Source organism: Moschus berezovskii, chromosome 7, assembly GCF_049115385.1.
Source record: "Moschus berezovskii isolate FMDL1 chromosome 7, NW_MosBer_1.0, whole genome shotgun sequence".
NCBI classification, from domain to species: Eukaryota; Metazoa; Chordata; class Mammalia; order Artiodactyla; family Moschidae; genus Moschus; species Moschus berezovskii.
In genome coordinates, this window is record NC_142466.1 from 45,693,194 (window position 1) to 45,707,647 (window position 14,454).

Below are 14,454 nucleotides of genomic sequence, written 5' to 3' on the forward strand. Positions count from 1 at the left end.
AGAATAGAGAAACTCAGTTGAAAGCAAATGAATAATAAAGGATTTCTAAAATACCATGCAGTCTCTTGGAAATGTTTCTATCTCTTGTAGTCTCATAGAAACGTAAGTACTATGTTTTTATGTGAAAACGATCACTTTCCAGATTTGTTTCCCTATTCAGTTCAGTTCAGTTCAGTCGCTCAGTCGTGTCCGACTCTTTGCGACCCCATGAATCACAGCACACCAGGCCTCCCTGTCCATCATCAACTCCCGGAGAGTTCACTCAGACTCATGTCCATCGAGTCAGTGATGCCATCCAGCCATCTCATTCTCTGTCGTCCCCGTCTCCTCCCACCCCCAATCCCTCCCAGCATCAGAGTCTTTTTATACTTAATTAAAAAAACTCTAGTGAGACCCAAGGTTTAGATAGGATTGCTTTCAGTATTAAACAAAGGATTATTTTTGTTTGTTACTCTTTGTAGGAGTCAAAAATAATAAATACTGTTTCTTAGAATTTTTTGATTAATGCTTTTAAGTGACCTTTTAAACAGTATTATAATCAATTTTAAGACTATCTCAAGTCTATTTCTGTCAGTGAAGCTAGAAAAAAGTTAATCTTTTTCACATTTTCACATTTAATAGGTCTCCCAGTAGCCTGTAGAATGACAGTGGATGGTATGTGCAAATACTTTACAGATACAATCTTTAAGTTTCCTATGCCTATACCCTGTGTTGTGTCTTCTTGAACAATCATCATTGCATCTTATACGCACTTGATTAAAATACAGGCTTAGTGACTTAATTGAAGATACTGAAATAAATAGTTTGAAATGTTGAGTTACTTTAGCTTTCAAGAGATTAACACATATGTATTTTTATGCTGAATATTTTATTTCAGGAGTCGCCTAAAGAAAGACTATGATGATTTTAGAAGACAGCCTGATCATGATAAATTTGCTAGAGAACTGTGGACTAGTGAAGAAGGAGAAGGAGATCCTGGAAGAGAAACTCCTAAAGTAGAAATCAGTAGCAAGTCTATAGACATCACGGAACCTCTCGATATCCTGGAGAAGAATCATTTTGATTCAGGTAGGCATTCAAACTTTCTTTAAATCAACACTACAAGCACAAAGAGAAATTTTAGTATCTTTTGTGGAGATAGAAGATTGTCTGGTTAATGAGGTTTATTGATTGGGGAAATCTATTATGTTTGAAGGTGTGCTAATGTCTTATTAAAGGTTCTTTGGAGTCATTATTACTGTTCTAGGAGTTTTTGGAACCAGTATTTAACTCCAAACTATAGGCATGTTATTGCTCAGTACAGACCACACATCGTTAATATACAATCCCTTTGAAATAGGTGTACCCTCTTCTTTTTATTGTCATTATTTTTGAAATAATATATATGGTGTTTGCTTAAATGGAACTTGGCAAGTCCCTAATAATTGTGAAGTGTTTTTTGTTTTTGTTTTTTATGTTGATGACGTAATGAGACTAGAGTGGACACCTCATTCTTATAAGGAGGCTGGATAAGATTATCTTTAATTCCTTTCAGTTTGTCAGATTTATATTATTCTGTAAATCCAGTTAAATAACTTTCCTTAGTTATCTGATAGGTATGAAAATGTGTGCTTAGAAATGTATTAACCTATTTCATTTCATGTCTTTGGTGAATTGAAAAGGTGTAACTTCTCATCAGCCCAGTTTGACCAGAAATGAACATAAATTTTTTACTGTAGGAATAATTGAACAGCAGAAAAAACTGAATGTTTTTTATGCTTTAGAGTCTCTCTCTAAAAAAAAGAAAATAGGGAGAAACCTCTCTCTTTGATATGAAGATTTATCTGTCTACAAGGAGAAAAGTAGACTAGTGGAGTACTGCTGCTGCTAAGTCGTTTCAGTCATGTCTGACTCTGTGCGACCCCATAGACGGCAGCCCACCAGGCTCCCCCATCCCTGGGATTCTCCAGGCAAGAACGCTGGAGTGGGTTGCCATTTCCTTTTCAAATGCATGAAATGAAAAGTGAAAGTGAAGTCGCTCAGTCGTGTCCGACTCTTAGCAACCCCATGGACTGCAGCCTACCAGGCTCCTCCGTACATGGGATTTTCCAGGCAAGAGTACTGGAGTGGGTTGCCATTTCCTGCTCCAGAGTAGAGTACTAGTCTACTCTAAATTCTGAGCCCTAATTGCTGGCTTGATATCTCAAGTTGTAAAGTTTCCTTTTACACTTGTATTGGCAGCAGAATCTGACCAAAAATAACTTTCTCATTAATAATATGTTGTTCTTGGGAATGGTTACAATATCAGGATTACCATGTCAAAGGTCTTCTTACCTTAATTTCCATCAGTGGTACTGAGACTTTTGAATCACACTACAGTTTTTTTAATAAATCGCTGGTTCAGAGATTGACTTTCTTTTGTATAATTGATCTTATCATTGCTATTCAGTTGTTGTTTTATATAAAATGCTTGTTTTTATCATTTTCAGATGATATGAAATTGTCAGAAATAGATTTTCCTATGGCCAGAAGTAAGTTGTTGAAAAAGGAATTGCCTTCTAAAGATGTTCTGAAGACACTGCCTAAAACACTTAAACGACAGTCCAAGCAAATTAGTTACCTGGATGATAGCACAAAAGAGCTTTCCCCAAGGAAGAAAGCAAAGTTAAGCACAAATGAGACAGTGGTTGAGAATGTAGAAGGTGACGTGCAGATGGACTATTTGAATGAATCAAAGCATACAGAGCCACTGTTTCCAGAGTCATTTGCTTCATTGGATTCAACACCAGTGTCTACTCTCCAGAAAGGGACCAAACCTATTCAGGCCTTGCTTGCAAAGAATATTGGGAACAAAGTGACCTTAACAAATCAACTGCCCCCTTCCACAGGTAGAAGTACCCCTGCTGTGGAAAAGCCAGTTAAATCTCCTCCAGAAGCAAGCCCCATAAAGCCAGCATTGACCTGCCACACCAGTACAAAAGGTCCTTTACAGATGGTATACAAAATGCCCTGTGGTCAGTGGTTGCCCATAGATCTTCATAATAGCTCTGTAAAGATTCAGATGCAACCTATGCTAGATCCTAAATCAGGAGAAAAAATTATGCAACAGGTTCTCATTCTGCCTAAGAATTTTGTGATTCAGCACAAGGAAGGGAAAGCAGTTGCAAAAGAAATACCACCACTTCAACAGAAAGGTACAGAACAACATGGTTCATCTTTCCCACAGATAGCAAATGTAAACTCTTCTTTACCATCAGTTCTTATCAACCCAACAGGAACTGTTTCTACCCAACTACCTAATACAGCTTTCACCAAGACAGTTACCCCTTTGTCAAATGTGAGTAGTGCTAGACCACAGTCTTTGACACCTGTAACCTCCATAAATAATTTGTTAGCACCACCAGTTAAGACTATCCAGAATGAGGCAGGAAAAGTCAAGAACACAGTTTCAGCCGCCGCATTCCCGCAGCCCATTGCTTCACCCACCATTTCCTCAACAGTTCAGCCTCAGTTATCAGCAGCAACACTAAAGGGATCTACAAATCCCGGGAGTTCCCTCAACTGTTTTGCACAACAAACTGCTGATTCTTCTGAAACAAAGCAAGAACTGAAAACTGTGTGTATAAGAGATTCACAGTCAATTCTTGTTAGGACACGAGGTGGAAACACTGGAGTTGTAAAAGTACAGACCAATCCAGATCAGAATTCACCCAACAGTTTATCTTCAAGTTCAGTTTTTACTATTGCTCCTCAGCTTCAGGCATTTCTGGTACCAAAATCAACAGCTTCATCATCATCTGCTTTTTCGTCAGTAGCTGGAACAACTGCTACATCTAGTCTCCCATCTTTCGGCCAAGCACCTACTTCTGTTTCCATTCCAGCTGGCTTTAATCCATCCACAGGGAGGAATCTTAAATTTACATTAAGCCAGCCTTCCTGCAGTGGTAATTTGGGCCATATGATAGATAAAGCTTCACCCATGCCTTCCTCTCCCTTAAAGTCCTCTGTTTCTTCTAGCCCTCTATTATCATCAACAGCAAATAGTTCAGTAAGTGTCATTAGCATATCAACAGGAAATTTTGGACAAACAAGTTCAAATGTTATTCGTACACCAGCTAAACATCAACAGGTAGATTATGTCACAAAAAGTTACCCTGTTACAAGATCAGAAGCAACAGCAGCAGCAGATGGAGATACTATCAGTGGGACTCCAGTGCAGAAACTTATGCTGGTGTCAGCTCCATCTGTTCTTTCTTCTGGCAGTGGAACTTCGATTAATGTGGCACCTGCACCAACATCTCCAGGTGTTTCTGCTCAGAAATTAGTTTTTATAAATGCTGCAATTCCCAGTGGCACTTCAACCCCAACTATTGTAGCAGAACCATTAAAACAAGGTCTTCCTTCTCCATTGAGTAAAACATATGTTAAGTCTCCAGAACAGCCACAGATAGTACTAATTCCATCTACAGTCGGAACACCAATAAAAATAAATTCATCGCCAACTGTGTCTCAGATAAAAGATGTGAAAATTGGGCTAAACATAGGCCAAGCAATTGTTAATACTTCAGGCAGTGTGCCAGCTCTACCATCAATTAACTTACTGCAAAATGTAACCTCAAAAGGAGAAGAAAAAAGTAGCAAGGGCTATATTTTACCATTGTCAACAAGTGGCAGTTCAATTCCAGTAAGCTCAAATTTTATGAGTCAAAATATTACTCCTGTTAATGAATCAGTGGTTTCTGCTTCAAGAACAGTAAACATGTTTTCAGGAACAGGAGCAAATGTATCTTTGGGTTCTGTTTCAGTGACCTCAACCTCTGCCTCAGTTGGAACACGACCTCCTGTTTTAGTCAGTGGAAATGATACCTCTTCAAGAATTATGCCTAGTTTATCAAACAGACTTTGCACGTCAAATCTCGGAAACACTGTGGCTATATCAACTGTGAAAACAGGACATCTTGCATCATCTGTTCTGATTTCAACTGCACAGCCAACAGTGTCTCCGAAATGTCTAACATCAGCTTTGCAAATCCCTGTTACTGTTGCCTTGCCTACACCTGTGACTGTGTCCCCTAAAATAATCAACACAGTTCCACAAGCAGCAACAGTACCAGGAGCCACACGTTCTGTATCTCTTTCTAAAAGACAATCTCGGACTTCGGTCCAGTTTCAGTCACCGGGAGTTTCAACTACAGTGCCAACAAATATAAACACAAATAAACCTCAAACTGAATTGCCATCCCTTTCACCAAATCCAGGTAAAATAATTAACATTTCCAATTTTGCTTCTCTGCCAAACCAGCAAATGTCCCCTGCTTTCTTAAAATCAACCCCTAGTTACAGTTCTACTCCAGGTGTCACTGCCATTCACACTGCTACAGCACCATCAAATGTAACTAGTGTAATAGGGAGTCAGTTCAGTGAACCTTGTATTCAGCAAAAAATAGTCATCAATACCAGTACACCTTTGGCACCTGGTACTCAGATCATGATTAATGGAGCCCGGTTTATTGTTCCACCACAAGGTCTTGGAGCTGGCAGCCATGTTCTTCTTATATCTACTAATCCAAAATATGGACCTCCCTTAGTTCTTAATAGTGGCCAAGGCGCTCAGCCTACACCAGTAGATAACCTGGCCCAGAAGATCACACTAGCATCAAATAATTCTTTAAGTGGGCAACCTGTAAAACATTGTCTAAAAAGCTCTACAAAAATTGTAAACTCTCTTGGGAACGCAAGTTCTCTATCCACAGTACCTGCAGCACCACAAATCATAAACCCAACTGCTAAAGTTTCTGTTCCACCTCCTGTACCAACAGTGTCACTGACTTCAGTAATTAAGTCTCCTCCAGCAACTCTTTTGACTAAGACATCTTTGGTTTCTGCCATTTGTTCTAGTAATCCTCCACTGCCAAGTAACACTTCAGTATTTCATTTGGACACATCAGTCAAAAAATTATTGGTCAGCCCAGAAGGAGCCATTTTGAATACCATAAATACTCCAGCATATAAGGTTTCTTCAGTCTCTCCATCACTCTCTCAAATTGTATCTGCCAGTCGAAATCCTGCCTCTGTGTTCCCTGCTTTTCAGTCATCTGGCTTAGAGAAGCCTGACACAGCTGCATCTTGAATTTAGACTAAACGAGCCAGTTTTTAAATAATGGGGCATTGTTTTGACTCCCATAAAAATTTTAACTGTTTATTATACTGTTGAAAACATACTATACATAGTTTGTGTGTGTGTTAATGTATCTTTTCATTAGCTTGCAACAAGGCTTTGTTTTTCTTGAGGAGGAAAAAATCTGTTCCATTTCACTCATTGATATGAGTATGTTTTCAAAGGTTATTTGTTTAAAATAGACAGGATCTACCTGTCTGTATGACATAAATTGAACAGTCAAGTTTGACTAGTTTGGAATAAGCTAGGGTTTTGCACAGTTGCATTGACATGTTTCTTCTTGAATTTGGACTGTTGCAGCGTGTATCTCCAATACAATATTCTGTGTCTTTAGTGGAATAAAATTTTTGTTTCTGTAAAAAAATATATATATATTTATGCATTGTGAAAATGCAGTCCATTGTGTAAAATTGTACATATCCCTAAATCCTTAACAACCTGTACTAAACTATATGTACAAAGAACTATGCTGTCTTATTTATGTTTTGTTTACATAATGTATAGTTTTTTAAGTATTTTAGTAATTTTGGACCAGTGAACTGTTAGCATCAATGCAGAAGAATCTGCATGTAATAAACTGAGTTGCTGTATTTCCTTGTTTGAATACCATTTTTGAAGTGCGTTCTTGTTCTGTTGAAAGATAACGTGATATAAAATGAGGACAGATCTTTACGAAAAGGAATTTTAAGCTAGAAAATTTGAATCACTAACAGCATTTTTATAAGACTTTACAATTTACAAACTTTGTTTCCACATATCTCATTTGACTTTCACAGTAATCTTGAAAGCTTAAATGGTGTGTCCTAGGTCACTCAGCTAGTGGATGGTATGTGCTGTGCTAAGTCGCTTCAGTCGTGTCTGACTCTTTGCAACCCCATGGACTTAAGACCCCCAGGCTCCTCTGTCCATGGAATTCTCCAGGCAAAAACACTGAGTGGGTTGCCATTTCCTTCTTCAAGTGGATGATATATTCAGTATTTGAACCTAATGATTTAAATCCTTTTTGCATAACTTTACATGACTTCTGCTTTAAAATTTCACTTTGGATTTCATTGTTTTAACTTTTTTTTTCTTAATCCATCACCAAATTCTACATTGATCAAAGTAAGTAATCTTAAGCCAAATATGTTTTTTCAACTTTTTAAATAATTTTAGATTCAGAAGAAGTTGCAATGATAGTGCAAGAAGTTTCAGGTACCCTTCACCTAATTTCCCCCGATACATTTATTTTTACATTGAGGTGTTGGTTCATAGTGATTTTCCAAAATGATACTTAAAACCATGAATTTTTTTTTTTTAGTTTAGAATGATGAATGTGAGCACCTTTTAAAATTATTTATGACTACTCCCTCTTTTTTTGCATATTTTTCAGTACAGAGCAGTTACTTAAATTTCATGGTAAAGCAGTGTTTATGGGTCAGCTTACTCTTGGGGTTTAACATTATGATATTTCAGATTTGCCTCATCTTAAATAAAAGGTAGATTTTATACTTACTCAACGTTTGTATCCATTATCTTATTTGGGATAATGATTGTATACTCGTACACATTCCATCTGTAGTGATATTATTAAACCTCAACACATGGAGTTAATAGTCCAAGGCTGAAGATGGTAGGGAAGAGTAGGCCTGAAGACTTCTTTTGAAACTATGTTGAAATTTATTAGTTATCAAAATGAAGAGGGCAGTGAGAATATTCCTGGAAGGTTGTTAAAGTCTCTCAAATGGTAAGGCAGTAACTTTGCTCATCAATGTCTATGTTGAACTCGAGTCATCTTCCCCATTTCCTTGTCAGTTTAGAAACAGTGTTGGATTTTAGGGAGACGTAGCTGGTGGGCTTCCATCTATGGGGTCGCACAGAGTCGGACACGACTGAAGCGACTTAGCAGCAGCAGCAGCAGGTGGTGGTTGAATGCATTGCATTGATTTACCTACTCAACTTTTAAAATCTAAAACAGTTCATCTTTTGTCTGAGAAGAATTCTCTAGATCACTTCGAGAAACTAACTTACTTAATTACTTATGACTCACTTTATTCCCAGTGAAGGCTCTCACTTATTAACCACTAATTCTTTTCTACTCCTAAGTCAAAATCCTAATAGGACTTTCAAAGCTCTGAGTGGTATGTGAAAGAAAAGAAAGTGAAGTTGCTCAGTCGTGTCCGATTCTTTGTGACCCCATGGACTGTCGCCTACCAGGCTCATCTGTCCATGGGATTTTCCCGGCAAGCATACTGGAGTGGGGTGCCATTTCCTTCTCCAGGGGATCTTCCCGACCCAGGGATCGAACCCGGGTCTCCCACATTACAGGCAGATGCTTTACCATCTGAGCCACCGTATGGTGAACCTTAAAGTCCCTCCTCCCTACTTTGGGATCTTCAGTCTGTGCCTGCTTCACTCTCCAGCTTCATTTTAATTGACCCTCCTCCTTGCTTCACGGTCTTCCCATATGTTCTCTGACTTAAGGTTTCATTATATATGCTCTCATTATGTATTACATAACTCTCTCTCGTTATGCCAGCCAGCATCATGTTATTGCAGTCACTCAGATTGAAGTCATAGAGTGAGAAGTACATGGAACTTCTTCAAAGCTGTAATAAAATTATTTGTATGCAATTATTTAAGGCCTGTATTCCTTAAAAAGAGAGACCTTGTCAGTCATCTTCATCCTTGTGACCCCAGCAATTGGCAATTCAATATGCATTTGTTGAATGGGGAATCTAGTTAGCTTATATTAAGGTCTAGTTTACTTTTTTAAAAGTAATACCCCATTTTTACTAGAAATGTGACTAAATTAATGGATTTATATAATCAAAAAGTCAAATTTTTTTTCCTCTGCCTCCAGTTTGATAAGTTATGTGAATTTCTGGGATCTTGGCCAAGGAGTACAAAGTCAAATTCCCCAGTTCTTTGTGTTCAGTGTTATCATTTAGTATTCTTTAAAGATCATCCATTAAAGTGTCCATGTAAAGGAAGAAAAATTGCCGCAATGCTACCTGCAAGACTTCATGATCCTAGGAGTATGTTTCCACATTTAATATAGAATTAATAGGGCATTTGGATGTCAGTATAAAACATGCTGAAATAACATTCCTCTTTCTCATGTATTAGCTCTTTTCTCTCAATAGTTTTATGATCAAAGCAGTGATGGCTATAATATACGCTAAGATAAATGAAAATGTTTATGATCTAGTTTGTCATTGACTTAGAGTGAATTAAGATATAGTTAATACTAAAAGCTTGAGAAGGTGGCAGGATCTGAAAGTGATCTAAAAAATATGATGGGTAGTTTAGTTATTAAAAATTATACTGTACTATAATACAGAAATGATGTATAACTTACCTTCATTCCAGAAGTTGTTTTGCCATCACTTGAACCTGAAGCCTCATTGTGGCTATTAGGCTGTCATCTGCCCCAGGTATTTTTCCTCATTTTGTCAAAAAACATTTATATATACCATGGTGCTTGATGCTTGGTTGTTTACTAACAAGAAAGCTGAAGGGGATGGTATGGTTCAGGTTCTTATAGTTTAACTTGGAGACAGACTCTGAAAATCTATAATTTATAGAAAAAAATCTATAGTTGAAAATAATATATGAAGTGCTAGAGTGCTGAAACTATGTGTGTTCTTACTATAGTATCATTGTTTTGATGGGGGCAGTGCTAAGTCTTCATTGCGGCATGCAGGCTCTTAGTTGCAACATGCAGGATCTAGTTCCCTGACCAGGGATTGAACCCAGGCCCCCTGCATTGGGAGCACGGAGTCTTAACTATTGGACCACTAGGGAAGTCCCTTTAATATCATTCGTAATATATATAGTTATCAACATAAATTCAAGGCATAATTTTCAATGTAAAATCAAATTTGAAGAGTTGTATAAACTCATTCTACACATTTATTGAGAACCATATAATACAAAATGGGCTGCAGTAACAACATAGATAAGTTTCCATCCCTGTCCTCAAAAATCAAAAGAATATAACAAGTTAAATGTCAGAGGAATAAGGAACTAAGAGTTTAGTAGGGAGCTGCAAGAGGTTTTATACACAAGGTAGTTGTATTGAGATAAAAGGGTATGTTTAGAATTCAGCCTGCAGAAACTCAAGTCTCAGAAAATCACTAGGAAGTTAGCAATACTGTATATTTGAAAGTGGCTAAGAGAGTGGATCTGAAAAGTTCTCACTATAAGAAGAAAAAATCGTAACTGTGTCATGAATGTTAATGTGGTTATATGTCAATTTTTAAAAAGGAAAAGCACAAGGAACATGGAACAGAACCTTCGGATTTGAATAGAATAATCCAGGTTAAGAGGATTAATGAAGAAGGATTAAAAATTAACTTGTGTTGGGTGAAAGAGGGCTGAAAAATATGCTGAAAGTAATTAGGAAGCTAAGGAAGCTTTGAAAGCAAAAGTGATGTGAGTAAAGATAATTAAATTACCATTCATGATTTCTGTGAGAATTAGGTGAGATAATGCCTGCCACATAGTAAATATTAATAAATTTGGAAAACTTGGCAGTGGCCACAGGACTGGGAAAGGTCAGTTTTCATTCCAATCCCAAAGAAAGACAATGTCAGAATTTTCAAACTACCACACCACACAATTGCACTCATCTTCACACGCCAGCAAAGTAAGGCTAAAAATTCTCCAAGCCAGTCTCCAATAGTACATGAACTTCCAGATGTTCAAGCTGTTTTAGAAAAGGCAGAGGAACCAGAGATCAAATTGCCAACATCCATTGGATCATCGAAAAAGAGAGTTCCAGAAAAACATCTGCTTTATTGACTATGCCAAAGACTTTGTGGATCAAAACAACTGTGGAAAATTCTTAAAGAGAATTGAATTCAAGATGGAAATTGGGAATTCCAGATCACCTTACCTGGGATTACCAGGTATTCCCAGGGGAATACCAGACTACCTTACCTGCCTCCTGAGAAATCTATGCAGGTCAAGAAGCAACAGTTAGAATTGGACATGGAACAACAGACTGGTTCCCAATTGAGAAAGGAGTATGTCAAGGCTGTATATTGTCACCCTGCTTATTTAACTTACATGGAGAGTACATCATGTGAAGTGCCAGACTGGATGTAGCACAAGCTGGAATCAAGATTTCTGGGAGAAATATCAATAACCTCAGATACACACATAACACCACCCTTTTGGCAGAAAGCGCAGAACTAAAGAGCCTCTTGATGAAAGTGAGAGTGAAAAACTTGGCTTAAAACTCAACGTTCAAAAAAACTAAGATCATGGCATCTGGTCCTATCACTTCATGGCAAATCGATGGGGAAACAATGACGGACTTTATTTTCTTGGGCTCCAAAATCACTGCAGATGGTGACTGCGGCCATGAAATTAAAAGACACTTGCTCCTTGGAAGAAAAGCTATGGCCAACCTAGACAGCATATTAAAAGGCAGAGACGTTACTGTGCCGACAAAGGTCCATATAGTCAAAGCCATGTTTTTTCTAGTATCCGTGTGGATGTGAGAGTTGGACTCAAAGCTGAGTGCCGAAGAATTCATGCTTTTGAAGTGTGGTGTTGGAGAAGACTCCTGAGAGTCCTTTGGACTGCAAGATCAAACCAGTCGGTACTAAAGGAAATCAGTCCTAAATATTCATTGGAAGGACTGATGTTAAAGCTGAAACTCCAATCCTTTGGCCACCTGATGCGAAGAACTGACTCATTGGAAAAGACCCTGCTGCTTGGAAAGATTGAAGGCAGGAGGAGAAGGGGATGGCAGAGGAGGAGATGGTTGAATGGCATCATGAACTCGATGGACATAAGTTTGAGCAAGCTCCAGGAGTTGGTGATGGACGGGGAAGCCTGGCATGCTGCAGTACATGGGGTCGCAGAGTCAGACACGACTGAGTGACAGCTGAGAGAGAGGAAGGCTGATTGATTACTAGGTGAGTTGAGCAGGTGATGTGAGGACCTGATACCTCCCAGTTATGGTAGCAAAAGAGAGGTGAGGTTAAAAAGACATGGAAACTGTTCAGGGTAGAAGGATAAGGGTTTTTTGGGTTTTTTTTAAGGGCAAGCTTTTTTACTATAAAATCCAGAGACATTTAAGAACCAAAATATCATGAACAAAGTATTATCTGCCCTAAATTAACCTATGAAATTATTGCTAAACTAATGGAGAATCTAATAGGTTTAGTTGGAGGTGATGTTTTGTTCAGTTTTGTTTGGGGTTTTGTTTTTGGTGGGGTTCTTGTTTTACATTAGTTTTAAATCTAAACTCACTGAATATTTTGGGTTTTTTTCTACAAATTTGTTCTGACAGTTCATAGCATATATAAATGATCTTTATTTATTTAAATATCTCTCCCTGATCATATAAAAACTCAATTATGGATTAAATAATAGTGGAACCTTTAGTTCAATCTAAGTATAATTCTTCAGTTCAGTTCAGTTCAGTCGCTCAGTTGTGTCCAACTCTTTGCGACCCCATGAATCACAACACGCCAGGCCTCCCTGTCCTTCACCAACTCCCAGAGTTCACTTAAACTCACCTCCATCGAGTCAGTGATGCCATCCAGCCATCTCATTCTCTGTTGATCCCGTCTCCTGCCCCCAATCCTTCCCAGCTTCAGAGTCTTTTCCAATGAGTCAACTCGTCACATGAGGTGGCCAAAGTATTGGAGTTTCAACTTTAGCATCAGTCCTTCCAATGAACACCCAGGATTGATCTCTGGATCTAATTCTAGAAAGTCCAATGGTCTCTTGTCAATAAGAATTGTATTACAATCATCTAGATTTTAGGAATTATAATTCTGTCAAACTTCAATTTGAGCAAATGTAGCATCAATTAAGTAAAAGCAGTTAAACTGAAAAGAGGTTTATTTAAATTATTTTTAAAGAGAGAAAACAGATATCCTGCTGTGGCTCTTTAGGAGCGGGCGGTGTAAACTTGAACTCACGATGATGCTAATGCCTGAGCCCTGAGAGCTTAACCTTCCGCCTTCCTTGGGGACCTGATGATTCAGAATCTCCTGATACTCTTCTACCTCTGTCCAGGGCTATATGTGGAACAGTGCAGGCAACTTAGGAAAAGCTGGATTTAAACTGCTCCAGCCAATTTTGTCTGTTTTGATTATTTCATCTTCTTAGCTCAGTAAGTGCCAGACAACTTTCCTTTTTTTTTTTTTAAACTTTTTATTTTGTATTGAGTTATAACTGATTAACAATGTGGTAATAGTTTCAGGTGAACAGCAAAGCCATACAAAACCATATGTATCCATTCTCCCCCAAGACCCCATCCCATCCAGACCCCACATAACATTGAGCAGAGTTCCATTATATGTGGAATCTAAAAAGAAATGATACAAATGAACTTATAGGAAGAGACTCACAGATTTAGAGAATGAACTTATGGTTGCTGTTGGGAGGGTTGGAGAGGGAAGTATAGTTAGGGAGTTTGGGATGGACTTGTACCTTCAGCTGCTGAACAACTTTTTTGAGCTTTTTTTCTCATGGGAAACAATCCAGCTTTGATAAAAGGAAGTGCTTTCCAGCTGTTTCTCAAGGCCATCCCTTTTAGGGATCATCCTTCTGATGTATATGACTAATATTTTTGTGCACTTTGGGACATTTCTTCTCAATTTATATGCAGTAAATTCTCTCCTTGATTGATTTTCTGCAAATTTGCGTCACACATTCTTAATTCTTAACATAGTTCAGACACTATTTGAAGTTTTAGCGGAAGTTTTTGGACCTCACTTTCAAACTGTTTTCAGACTGCAAAGAGTTTGTCCACTTTGGAGAGCATTCATTTGAACTGTGAGTGATTTGTTCATTTAATTTTCTTCACTTTTCAAGTATTCATCGGTTTTTCTCCTCCAAACCTTTTTAAGGAAACATTTGTCAGGGTCACTGGATTCCTCCAAACTGACTTCTGATTGACAGTCCAGAGAGTTCTCAAGTTTCTGCTTTTCTCTAATTTCAGGTTGCCATCAACCATGTAATCTCTAGAGAAATCAGGCAAACTTATTGTCTTTAGTGCAGTTTCAGAGATTTTAATGGGCTCTCTTTACCATGGAAAGCCTCTTTCATTTGTGTTTTCAACTTGTCAGGCACTTTTTCCTGTTATTTTATTTTCCACTCTTTCCTCCTCCTCACCCATAGCTTCTTGGGATAGCAGTTTTAGGCTTTCTTTAAAATAAGTATTTTCAAACCATCCATGATTTCCCTTTGAAGTTGTTCTGTGTCCTTCTGAAATGCTTTTAGTATGTTCTGGGACAGTCACTTGAGAGTGAGGGATTTTGATGCAACTTTTAAGTGACTGGGTCTCCTGC

At 38.1% G+C, this 14,454-nt stretch overlaps 1 protein-coding gene across 3 annotated transcripts in view; it reads left to right on the forward strand.

The window, feature by feature from the left end:
- BRD10 (bromodomain containing 10) overlaps nt 1-7,879 on the forward strand; it is a 117,781-nt gene extending 109,902 nt beyond the window's left edge. For all 3 annotated transcript variants that reach the window (XM_055428251.2, XM_055428252.2, XM_055428253.2), the window contains 2 exons: nt 878-1,068; nt 2,469-7,879. In XM_055428251.2, the coding sequence (XP_055284226.2) occupies nt 878-1,068; nt 2,469-6,109 (3,832 nt within the window). In that variant the 3' untranslated portion in view covers nt 6,110-7,879. The remainder of the gene's footprint in view (nt 1-877; nt 1,069-2,468) is intronic.
- The last annotated feature ends 6,575 nt before the right edge of the window (nt 7,880-14,454 follow it).